The sequence below is a fragment of the Cydia strobilella genome, chromosome Z, assembly GCF_947568885.1.
Source record: "Cydia strobilella chromosome Z, ilCydStro3.1, whole genome shotgun sequence".
Taxonomy (NCBI): Eukaryota; Metazoa; Arthropoda; class Insecta; order Lepidoptera; family Tortricidae; genus Cydia; species Cydia strobilella.
This window is the reverse complement of record NC_086068.1, coordinates 13,829,817-13,848,432: the sequence shown is the minus strand read 5'-3', so window position 1 is coordinate 13,848,432 and position 18,616 is coordinate 13,829,817. Positions and strand designations below refer to the sequence as shown.

General features: G+C 38.4%; 1 protein-coding gene across 1 annotated transcript in view; it reads left to right on the top strand.

Moving 5' to 3' along the window:
- The first annotated feature begins 880 nt into the window (after positions 1-880).
- The window catches only part of LOC134755103 (uncharacterized), a 29,293-nt gene continuing 11,557 nt past the window's right edge, over positions 881-18,616 (top strand). Inside the window, exons 1-5 of the mRNA XM_063691581.1 lie at positions 881-915; positions 3,486-3,710; positions 6,693-6,906; positions 17,157-17,278; positions 18,028-18,206. Coding sequence (XP_063547651.1) covers positions 881-915; positions 3,486-3,710; positions 6,693-6,906; positions 17,157-17,278; positions 18,028-18,206 — 775 coding nt within the window. The remainder of the gene's footprint in view (positions 916-3,485; positions 3,711-6,692; positions 6,907-17,156; positions 17,279-18,027; positions 18,207-18,616) is intronic.

Here is an 18,616-nt window from a genome sequence, read left to right as displayed (position 1 = left end):
AAGCATATATGCATCTCTTTTCGGCACATTATCTAATTCGTAAGGAAGTAAAGTACGGGTATACATATTTGCGAAGCATTTTTGCCCTACTTCTATGCTTTAGTCATTATTCTGAGCGTTGATAAATCAAATGACACGTTGACAATGACATTTAAGGCAAACAAGCAGTTAAATACATGATGATTATTTTTGACATAGAATTATAGTTTATTTATTTTGTTCGGTAAATAAAATAAAAATTATGAGAAATTTTCTTAATTTCTATTAAAAGTTATTTGTTCTAGTGTAAAGTACCATTTCGTAAAATTTCTGTAGCTAATTTCTTAGCACCTTATATATAAATAATAAAATAATTCCAAATTACAATATCCTTTATTTACCAAAATGAACAAAATTATTATTATTACATACTTATTGTAAACGGGTGTGAAAAGACAGGATTTTCAACGTCAAGGACGATTTTTACCAATAATCCAAATATGAACATTTTACATCATTTTTTGAGTCCCTTGTTAGTTTTTCAATTGTGATGACTCAGAAATAAATATATGTTTTCATCACACAAATATGCCCTTATCGGAATTCGAGACCAAGACCATCGGCTTTACAGGCAGTAAGTAGGCCAGACTGATCGTCAATAGATTAGTTATCTCAATTTGTAGTGTTATAAAACAACAGCCTGAATGTTAAACTACGCAATTTTTGCGTCAACGTCAAGAAATGTAGGGGAGAGGTGGGCATGACGGGATACTTAATGTTTCAAGTCCAATAAAACTGGAAATGCTATTCTTTTTAAGTTTTTGTTATTTTTATTTTTATATTTGGTAATCAACACTTACTAGGAACTCTAGTTAGATAATTAAATTAAAAATAAATTAAAATGGCCAAAGGTGCCTTCTCTATCTTGCCCCCTAGGTATGGTAAGATGGGGAACCCCTACGGGACAAGATAAGAATGATTCATAGAAATATTATATTTAGGGCCTAAACAAAACTTAAATTTTTGGCTATTGGAACCATCGTCTGATAACTTCTCACGAACTGTTTTGATTTTATTTCTTAAGTCGTCTGAGGGACATAAAATGTGTTTACAGCTAACATGTACCCCATCTTCCCTTTATAACAGCATCCACCGCTTTTTTTCTTGGCCTCTAACCACTCTCCTCTATTTGACTTTCTTTTATACTTTTTCACCGTTCTACAAGAGAAGAATAAATAAATTCAAATCCGTAATTCTCCATCAGTTTATCACTTTAAAACTACGGCCGTCAAGATGTACCCCATCTTGCCCCATGTGCCTAATGAAATTCGAAAGTTTTTTGTAAAAAAAAATACCGTAGGTACTTGAAACCAAACAAGTCCTTAGCTGTTGGCGTGATTGCTGGGCCATAGGAATAAATTAACAGTATATATGTGCTGGTGATAATAAGGAAACAAACTCAAACTAAATAAAACACAAAAACCGGCCAAGTGCGAGTCGGACGCGCGCACGTAAGGTTCCGTACCATAATACCATTACGCAAAAAACGGCAAAAAAGTCACGTTTGTTGTATGGGAACCCCACTTAAATATTTATTTTATTATGTTTTTAGAATCATTTATTCGTCAATTGTGCATTACAGGTAATGAATACAGGTGTTATAAACAATTAGTTATAGCTTGTTGTTATAGCAGCAACAAAAATACATCATCTGTGAAAATTTCATCTGTCTAGCTATCACGGTTGATGAGATACAGCCTGGTGACAGACGGATAGACAGACAGACAGACAGCGGAGTCTTAGTTATAGGGTCCCGTTTTTACCCTTTGGGTACGGAACCCTAAAAATAACAAGAAATATGGCAAAAACAGTTTTTTTGCAAATAAATAATTAACGACACCATTTGTCTAGCCGGTCACTGTGCGAACTGATTGCCATGATGGCGACGCATCGTCATGCACTAACGGGATTCTGATGGTTGGTCAGTCGTGTCGCCATAATTATAAAGCCGCTACCCCGTCTTACTCGTCTTGCCCCTCTCTCCCCTACATAAGATAGTGATTAGATACACCAAATAGGTGATAAAACGCCTCAAGCGTAAAAGCATGGAGACTGTATAAAGGAGCCAAATCTCTATGTATGAAAAGTGTCCATCAAAAAACAGTTATTAGGCGGCGCCACCATACACCGAAATACTACCAAAAACAACCTACGTAATTTGGTCGGGTCATTTGTTGCCTTATATGGTTCATGTTATACTCAGGTCCCAGAGCCGAACTAGCGCCACCGGAGAGATTAGGAACTATTATTTAAAGCTTAACGCGGTCACTTTTACAACAATTCTGCCATAAGAGATTGCGATCCTTTCTCTACCATCCATACGTAAAAGAAACCACCAAAAATCATTTTATGTCGCATTACAAGCCTGATTTAGCTATGAATACTAATACCCCCTTATTCGTAAAACTACGAGCCTGAATTAGTTAAATTATGTTTTATCCTTTTCTTACAAATACATAAGTCAAAATGACAGAAAAACGATTCATATAGCTAATTCAATGACTATCAATCATATTAATCACATTATTTAATTTATTTTAACTTAATTTATTGTAAATATATGTTTTTAATAACGTAATAATATACAAATATAAGCATAGAGTAATAAATTAATAAGCCTGCAGTATTTGAAATGTCCGTAATATGTACAATTCCAAAATACGGGTACCACGGATGTTGCGCCACAAAATCTCGTATGTCAAGGTGTTTCGGCAGAAAACGCCCTGGCAGACTTATATATTCCTGAAGAGAAGGTTCATATCTACCGACTGGAATTGGTTTCATGCTGGTATCAGATGGGTTAATTTAGGGGTCCCGATGGTCACCTTTGAGAGCGTATGCCAAGCACTTTCGGCAGAATCATACTGGCAGATTTCGCTTTTCTGTATCTACCAGTAAATTTCTAACTGATGCCATAGCTATTATTGCAGTATCAGAGGGGTTAAATGACCCCCCCTTTTTCGCACCGGAAGTGGCTATCTTTTTTGTACTTTCGGCAAGTTCCGCCGTGGCAGACTATCAAATTCGGACTTAGCATCACTTTTATGGGAAACCATTGTGCATCTCATCGCGGTATCACGTTGGTTCGAAACTTTACTGCCGGCTCTTCTACCATTACTTGATTGATACTTGATACCTAGATTAGGCATGACATTAAACGTCAACTTTCAACAATTTGACTGTTTGTTTTACCTCTTCATGATTTTGATATTTTTATAATTTTTCCTCTATTAGTCAATTAAGTGATTTTATTTAAAAATTATGGACAAAACCGAAGGTGAGTAGACAACTAATGAATGAACATAATCGCATACCTGAAGGCCTACCGCGAAAATCTAATTTTCGCTATCTGTCTCGATCTCGGAGGAGCGATCTCCAGCATACCCAATACCCATTCTAGCGATAGAGAATAGAGGCAGATAACGAAATTACGGTATTAGCGGTAGGCCTTATTTTATCTACTTCAACAAAACGAATAATGTTGTGGTAGCGGACTGTAAATGCGCGAAAGTGATCGGCCATTTGGAAGCGGTGCGCTGGCAGCTGCAGCCGCGCGATTACCGGCCTTCGGCGGGCGCGCTGGCGCTAGGCAACTGGGCGCGCGACCACCACGTGTGGCTGCATTACGTGCCCAGCTCCGACGGCTTGCTCCCCGACGATGACGTGCTGCGGTATGCTATGCTTACTCATTTTACCTTAACCCACCCAATTTGCCGTTCTGATATTTACTTAATCCATTAATCCTAAAGTGCCTTTGTTATGCTCTGCAAAATTTGACGTACGAAAACAGAGAATCTACTATTAGTTGTGAAATGATTATTTTAAGCGATATGACTATATTTATAATAGGATAAATATGATAAGTATTCCATTATTATAGTACCTATGATGATGTATATATGTATTAAGTTGCTAAATTATAGTATTATTGCTGTGTATTTTGTAAGTGAAAATTATTTCCATTAACAATGTTTGCCATATTTCTCGCCTGAAACACAGGGGTACCCTAGTTCAAGCACATGTAAATCGTCACTATTTTGTAAGTCTTTGTTTTGTATGAATGTAAGCATGCCACGTGTTTTTGAATAAATTATGTTTATGTTATAGGTTAAATAGATTTAAAATGGGATCGGCATATTTTTGCTGTGCCTCAGCTACCTACAGCTCTGTTCATACTGGTGGTGTACGTTTTTCATTTGTTCGGTGCCATTGTGAGTTCAACGCCATGTCCTACAATATGTATAATGCCGTAGAAACATAACATGTAGCCATGTATTACGGGATTTACGGGCTGTGGCTTCTTCCGATCGATCGCTTTGAGAATTTTATCATTTTTAGGGTTCCGTACCCAAAGGGTAAATTGGGACCCTATTACTAAGACTCCGCTGTCCGTCTGTCTGTCTGTCACCAGGCTGTATCTCATGAACCGTGATAGCTAGACAGTTGAAATTTTCACAGATGATGTATTTCTGTTGCCGCTATAACAACAAATACTAAAAACAGAATAATATAACTATTTAAATGGGGCTCCCATACAACAAACGTGATTTTTTGCTGTTTTTTTCCGTAATGGTACGGAACCCTTCGTGCGCGAGTCCGACTCGCACTTGGCCGGTTTTTTGTTTATATTAATAGGGCAAAGGACTTGTCTCCCCTCCCTGGGTAGATTTAGTAGACCAAACTGAATTGCTCGTACCTACCTAACTGTTATTATGCAGGTGAATGGTTTGTATGTATTTGCCCAATTGGTTCGTCAAATATCGGGCGTAATTGGGTTGCATCTAACTAGTTGTTCGATTTGTAGCTGGCCCCGAACGTCTAATCCTTTGTCTTGTTAAGTAAAACCGCACTCGCTACTACCTGCAAAAAAAGGGTCGTGTAATTCTAATTGGCTCCTGAGCGCGGGCTAGTCCAACGCTCAGAAAACCTGTATATAATATATTATGCGCTCTCCGATAACGCGCCTTTGTTACGCATCTCGATGACATGTGGGGTTATTAGCAGGTCTTCTAAAAAGCAAAACGCCTTTGTAGCAAAATGCCTGAAATGCTTTATATCTGCATTTTTAATTAAATCGCATTAGGTCTTAGTAGCAAAACGCCTAAAATGCATTAGGTCTGAATAGCAAAATGTCTGAAAGGCATAATGTCTGATTTTTTAAAATTCCTAAATCGCATTAGGTCTTAGAAGCAAAATGCCTGAAAGGCATGAAGGATTGTCCTTTCGACACATAAGTATTACCAAATTCGCATGGTCCCACCGCACTGTTTCTTTTCCAAAAACATTTCCTTCACAACTTAACTAGACGGGGCCCCGCTTCGCGGGGCTCCTATTTCGGAGCGGTTTGCTCTTCGGGCATCTGGAGCTACCTAACGAACCTAGTTTAGTTTTGAATGACATATTTTTATAAAAGAAACCGGCGAACTCCAGATTTGAAGGACACCCCGTCGTTTTTCATACTTTCTATGTGCAGAAACGATTTTTTTCTTTTGCTTGATTGCATGATTCAACTAAATTTAAGGTATATTGCCATTTATACATTACACGGCTTAGACAACCGGAGATTTTTAGAGTAATTTTACTATTCAGACATTTTGCGTTTTAGATGTTTTAAACGTTTTAGATGTTTTAAATTAAGGTTTTAATGCATTTTGCTTATTAGGTATATAGCTTCTTAGGCATTTGTTTTAGGCATTTTGCTACAAAGGCGTTTTGATTTTTAGAAGATCCGCTCATAACCGAGCACGTGCGGTTTTACTTAACAATAATAATAAATAATAATAAATAAATTCATTTATTAAGGACCAACTTGGATCAATTTGTGTTAGTGACAGTTTTATCTTAAGGCTAATGTTAGTATATACATAATTATTTACTGACTAGCTAACTATATAAAATTCTACTTTCTAAAATAAATAAGTAAGCAGATTTTCTCAAAAACCAGTTTAAAGAAAATCCGCCCACCTACCCATTCCTGCGCACATGAATCATGCAGCAGTTATTTATATATAGGCTATCAATCCTGTCCGCAATCATGGTCAGGATGCTGTTGGAGTTGGCCCGTACTCTGCGCACCAGGGATGTGGCTCGTTTGCGCATCGTGGTGTAGAAGCAGTCTACCCGCGCTTCCGCGAACATCCCTGACGCGCTACAGAATCTGGGCAGCCCCATCAGCACCCTGTATGCGTTGTTATATTGAACGCGCAGAGCGTTGTACCGTTTATATGTATAGTCCGCCCACAGGCTGCTTGTGTAGAAACTCGTACAGTAGGCTCTGAACAAACAGATTTTGACTTCCTTAGAGCACTGAGCAAACCTGCGGGCTATCATATTCGCTCTGACGGACAACGCTCTGCGCTCGCGCTCAATATCCGCATCATCCTTAAGGTCAGCGTTCACCAGATGTCCTAGGTATTTAAATTGGTTAACGATGTTTAGCGGTTGTCCATTCAATTTAACCGATGGAAACGCTGGCGGGCATTTACCCTTGACCTTAAAAATTACGCATTCGCTCTTGCTGACGTTGTAAACCAACCCATGGCTCGCCGCGTATCGTTCACAGATAGAGATAAGTTCACAATAGACAAAGGATAAGCGGCTCGGGGCAAGCTACATCGACAGACTATACTAACCAACCGGTTTGTTAAGTGCAGAAGTACGGACACGCGGTACTGGAGCATACACGACGTGCAGCGTTACTCCGAGCTGATGCTGCACTGCGAGAACGTGCTGTTCACGTGCCAGTACCCGACGTTGCGCCTGCCGTCGCGCCTCGGCGCGCACTTCTGGGGCTCCAATGCGGCGCTCAAACTGCCCACCAGGCTTTATCTCAAGGAGTTCCACAGAGCCTTGGAAACTACCTTAATGGTTAGACGATCCCACTAGAGATTCAGGGCACATTTAGACGATGCAAGAACTCGCATGTGAGTTTTATTACATTGCGGTAGGTATTTGATCGGTCGGCTGAATTAGTTGCAACCTCAATAGTCCGCACCGCAGATGAACAGCGCACATGCTGGTGCCGTGGATGTGCAGCTGAACGAAACGATGCGGCTCATTACTGGTTGCCTCAAACACCTCAACTTAAAAGCGGCGAAAAAAGTCTCCGAGAGGCAATAAAAACCAAATACCAACCCACGCTGCCTATCCTTAAAGATCTCAGTGATTTCGGAGCGAAACGACTCAAGCCCCGTAACCCGCCAGTTCTTGGTATGGTGCATGTTGACAACGAGTGGGATATACACGATTCATGGATGGCTGAGTGGAATGCCCAACAATCCAATGGTGAACAACTTTTCACACTCAACCCAAATAGACGCCCACCTGGCTTCGACAAACCGCGCCGCGTATGGAGTCAATTAAACCGCATTCGAACAGGCGTTCGAAACTGTGCTTACCACTGGCATAAATGGGGCTGGTGTGACTCCCCTCAGTGCATGTGTGGTGACCCTGAGCAGACGGTCGAACACATTGTTTTCGAATCCCTCTCACCAAATTCAAGGGACGGATGGAAGACCTCGCGAACCTCAGTGGCCATCGAGTATTTGAAGAGTGCAAACCTCAATCTTTAGATTAGTATCCAGTAACTGTAATGCCATACGATAAATAAATAGTCCGCAATATAACTAAAATTGCATGCGAGTTCGCGCGCCGTCTATATAAATGAGCTTTGGTTTCATTGCACCTAAATATTAGGTTTAAGATCATTTATTCTCATAAGAATTGTACAATTCACTTGACGAGATAAATACAGAACAGTATATTAGATTTTGTTTAGAGCGCACAAAAAACTTAAATACTTAATTTAACTTAAATAATACAGGTAGTTTTACAATAATACTTGTTTTAACTGACCGCCCGCGAAGCGGGCAGCGATAACGCGCGAGTATCTATGCAAAACAAGTTTACAATTGAGTACACGGAACGGTCAAAACTAGATGCGGCATGCATACGCTGAGCGTAGTTACAGTATAACATAGGTAAGTTGCGTTACTTAGGTCTATGGATATATCTATATTAATAAAAGAAAGTTGAGTTAGTTCCAGAGCTTATAACTCGAGAACCGGTAGCCGAGTTTGTGAGTTTCCATTTTCAAATAAATCTTCTTTTTTATTTTGTATTTTGTGTCTGTCGTCTGTCATTATCGTTTTCAATATTTGCAATATTTTTTATTGTAGTGAGAACCATATTTTTTCTAAGTATTATACATACGTATTCTTTTTTTCATAGCCAAATCTGCTCGCTTTCGGCAAACACTGCCATAATTGCGGCAAGTATCTAATCTTTCCCAACGGAGCCGTCATGCGATTCAACAAAGTAACCATGCAAATCAACTCACTGAAGAAGAACGGGAGAACGACCGAGAAGAGCACCGCGTTAGGATGGCTCGGTATCGTGCTTCTCCAACTCAAGAGCAAAGAGAGGCAGCCCGTGAAACACTCGGTTGGCAATGAGAAATCGTCGAGCTCAGCATACAGATGAACAACGAGTAACTCTTCGCCGCGGAAGAAGAAATATTTCAAGCGTTAATTTAACTCGAGCAGCGTTTCTATACGATTGCACAATAGATTACAGCTCGCATCCTTTGGTTCGCGTTGGTAGACCAATGCCATGCGAGGATTCATTAGAATGAATGTTGTTTGTGGGCATTGTGGCGCATTGAAGTTTGCAGGAGAAACGCCTGGATTATGTTGCACATACACTGGTAGTCCGCGTCATATGGATGAATATGCGCAAGATGCTATGACGTATGTTCGACATTATGGCCGGCCGGATTTATTCGTTACCTTCACGTGTAATCCAAAATGGACAAAAATTGTTGAATTGTTGCATCCCGGACAAACATCAAGTGATCGGCACGACATCACTGCACGTGTATTCAAACAAAAACTCCGGTCACTGATGAATTACATTGTTAAGCAACACGTATTTGGGGCTACTCGGTGCTGGATGTACTCAATAGAATGGTTGGTAGAAAACATGACAGATGCTCAGCATAAATTTTTACAAATATATGTCATGGGCAATATGGAGGACCAACTTGATCGCCGCCAAGAGATCAACACAACAATGAAAAGAGAGATTCTTCATGATCTGCAGCAACTACTTCATGAACCTAATGCATTGATCGGACTATTCAAAACTGCATTAGAGCGCATGCCAAATGACGACTACAAAATTGTGATCAGAGCTGATAAACGACCAGCTGGAACACACGAACGTACATTTAACGCTCCAACAATAGATTATGTTGCAATCCTGGTTGTTGGTGAAAACTTGGAATCACGGGATATCGTGCTTTCACGTCGCGATACTGGGCAGCTGCAACGAATACCTGAAACTCATCGGTCATATGATTCGATGCAATACCCACTGATGTTTTGGTAAGGCGAAGATGGATATCACTTCAATATCAAGATGATTAATTCATTGACTGGTGACTATTAATATCATACTTTTTAATTTATCAATCATGCCATGACATACATTTTGCATGATTTAAATGGCATGTTCACGTGTTGGTAAACCATCAGCCTTATTTGTTTTTGCGCCCGAAAAAAAACTAAAAATGTCGTATATCATAAGGTTCTTTACTGAAATTAATAAATTATACATCTTAATAATGTTTGTGTATTTTTAATTACCTTAATTGAAACCATAAATCAATTTTAACTAAGTAAAAGCTATCTACATTTATCGACTTTCAGGCGGTACAGAGTTCGCCTGGTCAGCTAGTTTTAAATATATACTTATTATTACGTTAATGTAGCTATCTTAATTGTGTTTATAGAATAGTATATTTTATGGTTGCTATTTGCAGAGATAAGTTCAGTTTATGAAAGTATATAAAGTAAGTATTAGGTACTTTTACATATAACTATGTTTTAACTTTTTAAGAGTATTAACAAGAAATTTTTAAAGCGTGAATTTTAAGCAGGGATTTAAAATGGGACATTGATTTTGTTTCTTTAATAACTAGGAAGTTTGTTAAACAATTGAGCACCTTCGTATAAGATACTTTTACGACCGTAGTTAGTTCGCGATGGACGTAATATTAAGTCATTGGCATTACGTAATTTCATTTTTTGCACATGGTGTTTCCTAGTGAACTAATAGGCAGTTGTTGTACACATAGGTTTGATTTATATTCAGGAGTTTCGTTTCACTATATAAGGTTTTTGTTGGAGTTAGATAATGATATTGAAATAGCACTTTTCACACTTCAGCAGTTTATTCTGGGCAGTTTGGAGTCCTTCGAGATGAGTTTTAGGAGCAGTCCCCCACACTTCGATTAAATAGTCTATGTGCGGTTTTATGAGCGAGTTATATATGGCAAAGATAGATATAACTCCGTAATAGATGGATACAGTCTAAGGAAAAAACGTGCCTCGAAACTCAAGAAAATTTGATTCTCGTTCAGAGGGCGCTACTAGTTTTGGCCTACAGTCGTATAGATGGCGTTGACGGTTTCGTTTGTTATTTAACAATTTTAACGCATATCAGTGAAAGAACATGGGTCAAAATCATAAAAATAATTAATGCAAATAAAAAAAATAATTTATCTATATTTAAATACATTCTATCGTATTTTTATAAATCTTCGTTTTTAGTTTTAAAGTGTGTCGACAGATGGCAGTGAATTTACTGGGGTTACAAAATTTACTATGACAGTACCGCTCTAGTATAAGTGTACCGTACTTGAGTTGGAATATTTTTTGCAAAGCTGCACAAGGCCCCGGTTAATGACGTCAATTTGGATTTAACTTTATCAGTATGTGGCTTCCAATTTAAGTTTTTATCCAGTATTAACCCTAGATATTTTTCCTCTTCCACTTTTTGGATGGCTACGTTGTTTATTTTGAGAGGTTGAAATTCCGGTATTTTTTTATTTTTGGCTGCAAAAATGATATAGTTCGTTTTCGAGATGTTGATAGTTAATAGATTACATTGAAACCACGTGTTTAGTAGGTCCAGATCATTTTGCGCATCATTTATAACACTGCTGATAGAGTTTCCAAAGTAAAAGAGACTTGTATCGTCAGCATATAGTGTAATGTCACCTTTAAGGCCAAGTTCGTTTATGTTATTAATATAAATAAGGAACAGTAATGGTCCTAGAACTGAGCCTTGAGGAACGCCGCATGTTATCGCTTTTTCCTCGCTTTGATGGTTTTGAATTTTGACTATTTGGCGTCGATTTTTAAGGTATGATTTAAGTATATCTAGTGCAGTACCAGCAATACCTAACGCTCGTAGTTTTTGTATTAGCAGGCTGTGACTGACGGTGTCAAATGCTTTTTTTAAGTCTATGAAGATGCCTAATGTTTTGTGTTTATTGTCTATGTTAACTTTTAGTCTTGTTACTATATCAATTGTTGCTGAAAGTGTGTTTGACTGGGGTTGAAAACCGTATTGTTTTTCATGAAGGAAATTTATAGTGTCCAAATATGTTTTAATGCGACTATATAAGACTTTTTCAAACACTTTTGAAATTACTGGGAGAACAGAGATTGGGCGATAGTTATTTGGATCAGATTGGGTTCCAGATTTGTAGATTGGTGATGCTTTGGCTAGTTTTAAGCTATCAGGAAAAACACCTTCGTTAAGACTTCTGTTTATGCAATTGGTCAAATCTTCTTGTATTATTAGGTTCTTTAGATATTTTATTGATTTTGTATTTTAGATGGCTTAAATACAAAATCAATAAAATATGTCCTGAGCTTGTATTAAGATTCAGATTATCAATTATTTTTGAAATTTCATCGGTAGTAGCAGGTTCAAATTTAAATAATTTAAGAGGGTTTGGTTTGGAAGTACAAGTATATGTTGTATTTTGACTGAAGTTTTTGGGGATTGCATCTGCTAACGTCGAACCGATAGTGGAGAAATAAGTATTAAAAATGTCACACATTTCCTTTACGTCTGATGTAGTTGCTGTTCCAGAATCCAGTTTTGCCGGTGCTGAGCGTTCTGTCGATTTGTTCGCTGATAGGCTGTTAATAAGCTTCCACATCTTCGATGGATTATTTTTGCAGTCCATGAAAGCTTTATGGTAGTATCTAGTTTTCGTGCCTTGAATAATATTTGTCACTTTGTTTCGTTTAGTTTAAAACTCTTGCTTCAATTTGTCGTCTTCTGGGTTCAGTTTTATTTGTTGCCATAAAGTGTTTCTAGTTAATTTCCTTTATTACTTCTTGGTTAATCCAATCCTGTCTTGGCGGGTTTAATATTTTGATTTTCGTTACTTTGTTTTTGTTTATACTTGATAGGAGTCTTCTTTCAAATAGAGTATAGTCATTGTTTTCATTTTCGTACTTGCAGTTTTCTATAGTTTTCCATAGATTTTCGTAATTTATTTTCTCATATTTTATTTTCTGTAGAGTTTTTGGATGGTATTTTTTGACTTCAAAATATATCTGTTTATGGTCTAACATAGCTGATTCATAATGGCAAGGTGAAAGTTACTATCTTTTAAGTTTGTACATACATGATCCAGTATAGTTCTTGTAGACGAGGTTTCACGTGTGGAATGGTTTGTATCAATTTTGTTTATAATCTGGTAGCTGTTTTCTTTTAGGGTTAGTTTATAGTCCTTTACGCATTTTTCGGAACTCAGTAGATTCTGGTTAAAATCACCAAACACTAAGGCCCTTTTTCTGTTTTGGAGTTGCGTTGAGTATAGTTCTAAAAAGTTTTTAACAGTGTCATGGTTCGATCTATATACAGCGCCAATATCAACTGAAAACTTTTGAAGATGGACCCATAGGTAATGGTTACCATTTAAGCATTGCTTTTCTATGATGTTGTGTTTAAGAAAGTTGTGAACAAAAATCGATACGCCTCCACCTCTTTCTTTAGTTCTTGTGTTATAATAGTGCGTATAGCCCGGTAGCTGGTAGTTCATAGCTTCATCATCAGACTTTAGCCAAGTTTCAGTTATTACGATAATATGTCTTGTGTTTCGCATAGCTTCCACGGCGCATTTAAGTTCGTCGAATTTGCCAGGTTTGACCATACTACGGGCGTTCGCATAGAAGCACTTAAGAGATCCTTTGCTAGTAGTTAGATCAGTGTAGGTGCTGGTTATTTGGTACGTTATTTTTTCCGTCGCTAGGCTTCGGGTGCTGCTACTTGGTGCTGTTGGTTGGAGTTTTTTGGCAAGTTCTTGATGATTTTGGGGATGCTTTTAATATACTTTATAATTAAAGACGTTTCACCAGTTGTGGTTCTACGTTCCAGTTCTTTTTTAACGCTTTTGTAATAGGCTTGTTGTTGGGGCATCTGGTCGCTGAATATTCTGATTGTATTGTTTGTTAATTTTTTCCTATTTTGCAGTATGGATATTGCATCGGTTTGAGACGTAAAACATACAGACATGGCGGTGTGTACTCGGGTCGTACTTGCCCAAAGCGAATAATTTTCAATGGTTCGGGACAATCAGTATTAACAGTTTTTAATAATTCCAAAACTACAGTTTTTTCCTGTTCCTTCCTTTCCCCAGGGTCTGTCGAAGTAGGTTCTGGCAATCCGGTTATAATTACATTTTTATTCTGACACTGCGTTCATACATTTCTGCAACAACTTCTTCATAGTGTGAAGTCTCTGCTGCAACTAACGCATTGTTAGTTTTCAGCTGATTAACCTCCGCGTCTAGGTGCTCAATCTTTTGTTCAATATTTTTGCTTGTGTTGACGAACGTGGCAATTTCACTTTTCATTTTGTTTTGCTCAGTAACCAAGCTGTCAGTGTCAATATTTTTAAAGCTACTTATTTGCTCTTTAATACCGGAGACATCTTGAGTCAGTTTGGCGAAGTTTTCATTTTGATTTTTGTTAGAATTCTTTAGGTAAGTCATCATTTCAGACATTTCTTTACGTATTTCTGCTAATTCCGATTGTATCCCTTCGAAGTCATCAGTTTGTTTTCGTTTGTGGCGATGTGTTTTTGGTGTTACGTCCGTATATTCTTGATTAAACGCTTTGCTAGTCAACTCGGGAACGGAGCCACTACGCTCAACGCTCGAGCCACTTCCAGTCGGCGAGCGCACTGCGTTCACGTTGCTCATTGTTTCCTAGCTAGTGGGGATTGCAGCAGAGATAAGGCAGAGCGGTAAGGTCGTAACGCAACGGTTTTAACTTTAGCACTTTGATATAAAGGGTGAAAATCGTATGTATACTGATTAATTTGAAGAATTTAGAGTTATTGTTAAAAACGATTACTGACGAAAACATTTCGGTTTCTCATAATTGGTGACCATAATGTAGACTATTTAACCGATAATACCATGAAGCGGCGTATCAATGATGTGTTAACATCCTATGTGTGTCAAAACATAATATCCTTTGCTACTCGCGTGACAGCGGATTGTGCGTCGTCCATTGACTGCGGGATATCGAACTGTGCGAGCGACGAACTCTCCGTAACACCGGTCGATACCGCGATCAGCGACCACAACGCGCAACGATTTGAATTAATCACCCAACATAAACTCGATAACAAAGAACACAGAGTAGTCGAGCGCCGCGTTTTTGACATAGATTCAATTGGATTATTTTATCGTGACATTGCAAATTACAATTTTAATTTTATATATGATAATACGTTTGACATCAATTATAAATTTAATAAACTATTTAATATTTTAAGACATTACATTGACATCCATTTTCCAATTAAGAAGTTTAGTTGTAAAAACAATCCAAAGGTTCCGTGGCTAAGTGACGAATTGGCGGAGTTGATCGGTAAGCATGTCGACCTCCATGAAATTAGACGTCAGTACCCAAACAATCCAATTCTAACAGAATGTATTGACCATTACTCCAGTCTAATTAAGACAAAAACATTGCAAACACGTCAAAAGTTTATTGAAGATAGGCTAATGGACAGTGGCAACAAATCGAAAGAAGTTTGGAAAATTGTTAACGAAGAAGTGGGAACAAAATCGAAATCTCCCTCTAACGAGCTTAACTATAGAGAAAAGGGACCTGCCTAATACATTCAATTCCCATTTCCTCAGTATAGCGTCTAAGTATGCCATACAAGGTGATTTGTCCGAGTCTATTAGGTACCTACAGACGCATTTAGGTATGACTGATGTACCCATTTTCACTCTGCCGGTCGTCACTCGCGATCTCTTAGATAAGGCACTACACTCTATGATGAAGAAGCGTAGCACCGTCGATGCTTTTGATATTTCGCCCAATATTCTGTTTTGGACTTGGCCGGTTGTTGGTGACGTACTTGTTGTGCTCATAAACCTTATGTTCGAAACTGGTACATATCCTGATGTTTTAAAAAATGCCAGGGTATGTCCAGTGTTTAAAGGAAAGGGCGACAGGTGCGACGTCAACAATTACAGGCCTATTACAATAGTGCCAACCATATCCAAAATGGTTGAGTCTATCTTGTCGTCCCACCTGATGAGTCACCTGGAATCAAACAAGCTGATTACGAGTAACCAATATGCGTACCGACAGAAAATGTCTACAACCACCGCGGCGTGCAGGATGTTTGATTCTATAGTGACTGGGTTAGATGACAAAAATAAGATGGCAGGAGTGTTGTGCGACTTATCGAAGGCATTTGACGTCATCAGTCACGTGATACTGCTCAAAAAACTAAATCAGTATGGTGTCCAAGACAACGCTCACCAGCTGTTTACGTCTTTTTTATCGGACCGCAAACAAGTCGTAAAACTGCTTGCCGACGGCAAACCACTACAATCCGACGCAGGGTCTGTAAATATCGGTATTCCGCAGGGCTCTGCTCTTGGATGCCGTCGAACGTTGCAGCTGGTTTGCCTGTATTATTTGCGGACGACATAACCGTGTTGGTTAGTGCAGAATCTTACGACCAGCTAAGCCTAAAGATAAGCGATGCTTGTGCGCAGTTACAGACCTGGTTTTCAGCAAATGGGCTCATACTAAATTGCTCCAAGTCAAACGTGATGCTATTCTCTGGTCGGGAGATTCCACTGCCACCATGCATGACCAGCAGTCCGATGCCTGTGCCTTGGGTTTATAGTCGACTGTAACCTTAACTGGAAGCACCATGTTGACAGTGTCTGTGACAGGTTGGGTAGTGCAGTCTTTGCGTTGCGAAAGATGAAGCCACTCATCAATAAGTAGTCATGAATTGGAACAAGTAAAAATTAAAAAAAATTGGAAAAGCAAAAAGCACTAGTTCGCGAAAGCCAACTTTCCGCACGCTAAACAGCCACGAAAAGTAGCACTTTTTGAGCAACTGTATTAAAAAAAATATTTCGGTTCGGTTCGGTTCGGTAATTAGAATCACATTTTACACGGTGTATAAAAAGACGACAATTTTCTTCAAAATTTATAAAAACACTTTTTCAACAGAATAATTTAACGGATGGTTGTGGATGTCTGTCTTCCGCATAAAGGGAAAAGGAATAGGTACAAAACAGGAACTCGGCTGAAAATTTAGCTGTGAAGGAAAAAATGGATTAATGAGATGTGAGTGGTATGGACGATGATGGCTGGTTTACTGGATGAAGGTGTGATCCTAATTATCGAACAGAAACTAACCGAAATATTTTTAATAAAACTTAATATTTTTTAAGTCTGCTGGAACCAGGCTGGAATTTCAGATTAAGGTATTATGTTATAACATCACGTTTGATTTGAAGTTCAGGCATTTTGGGAATATGATATTTTAAAAGAAAAAAAATTTGGCATTCAGAGATTCAGTCACTGACACTATTCCGTTTTGAAATTTATGAATTGTGGTAAATGGGTAAAATGAAATTAAAGTGTAATGAAACCGAAGCATATTAATTAATCCTATTATTATACATATACCTGTTTAGTCACTAAGAAAACTGTCAATGGATGTAGAATATCAATTCTAACTCTACCAAGTATGCTGTCAAAATTGGAATACCTAATAAGTAAGTAGTTGAATAGAACTAATAGTGTATGGTTAGAATGGCTATCAATTCTATCATATTCATTATTGGCAAAAATAGGTATGTACATATAAGCATATTGAAGTATTATATAAGCTACCTTCATCAGTCAGGTAAAGGCGAAAAAGATGTGAACACGCAACATAAAAGTTAGGTAGTTGACACTAAATCGTTTTTTTCCTTTTTCTAGAAAATGCAATTTGAGGAGGCACAAATGGATCGTCTTATTATCTCGGATCAAATAGTGAATGTTAACTGCCTTGATTATTTTAAGCGAAAAACCTTTTTTCGCTTGCTTAACAACATTTTAAGGTATGACTGAAAATGATCAATCAACTTGGGTATCTATTAAATTCAGGTAAGTATCAATGCTCCAAAATATCGACGTCTTTGAAACTCGACCCTGCAACGTGCTAGTTAGTATTTACCTACCTTACATATTTAAGACAATTTGTAAGTACCGCCAGCCGAAATCGTTATAGGTAAGGTACAGGAGTTCCTCTCCGTTCTACTCCTCTGTCCGTCTGTCTGTCTGTCTGTCTGTCACCAGGCTGTATCTCTTGAACAGTGATAGCTAGACAGTTCAAATTTCGCAGATTTATTTATTTATTATTTATGTTGCCGCTATAACTACAAATAAGTACTAAAAAGTACGGAACCCTCGTTGGGATAGTCCGACTCGAACTTGTCCGTTTTTTTTTTTCAATAAAGGCAGAAAGCTCGTATTTTTCTCAACAATTGCTTTAGGTTGTAACAAAATAAATATATAAGTACCTATTTTGTTGTGGATGGTATTAGGTATATCCTTCTAAGCTACGAGTACTGTCTAGTGCCTACTTAGAGCATTTAGTGACTAGTATAGTAACGCCTTGTCTGTCATTTTCTGTACGAATCAGTCTGCCAATTTTTATAATTGGCTCTATTCTGTAAAAAGAGTCGCCAATAGCTCGAGTGGTGGGATAGAGCGTAGCTGCGCTATCAGATACTAAGATATTAAGTAGGCTGACAAAATACACGTTGTTCATGTTCGGTTGCAATGGCGTATTGCAAGTATGATACAGTTTCCAGGACAGGCTACAGCTGGTATCGCTGGAAAACTTGTGCTGCTCGCGGCTGGAGGGCGCGCGGCTGCTGCAGCAGCTGGCCTGCTTCGCCGCGCACTCTCTCAAGTACCTGTTTCTGTGGCGCTTTGTGCTGCCCAACGAGAACCCTATCGTCATCAACTATTCCTACATCACTGGTTAGTTTGAGATCTGGGGGCACGGCAGTGCCCCCGCCAAGTCGAGCAAAACAAAGAGGCACGGCCGTACTATCCTTTTCTCGAAGCCATTCAGGCCATTTTCAATGTCCCATAATCTTGTGCCGGCTAAAGCTAGAACCCTGAATTTTCAGTGACATATAGGGAATAATATAGCTTAGATATATTCCCAAGAACATTCAATTTGAACTTGTAGTTTAATAATTATTGCACGTCAATGTTCCTTAGTTTTGTCACTGACTCACTCACTTAAGATCATCATAATTCTAACAGACCCACTTCTACTTCTAGCACACCCACAAGCTTCAAACTTTAAACATAAGTAGCTTTAAGCTTATCAAGCCAAAAAAAACCTAAAAATATTGCAATATCAGACACGTTTTAATAGTTAT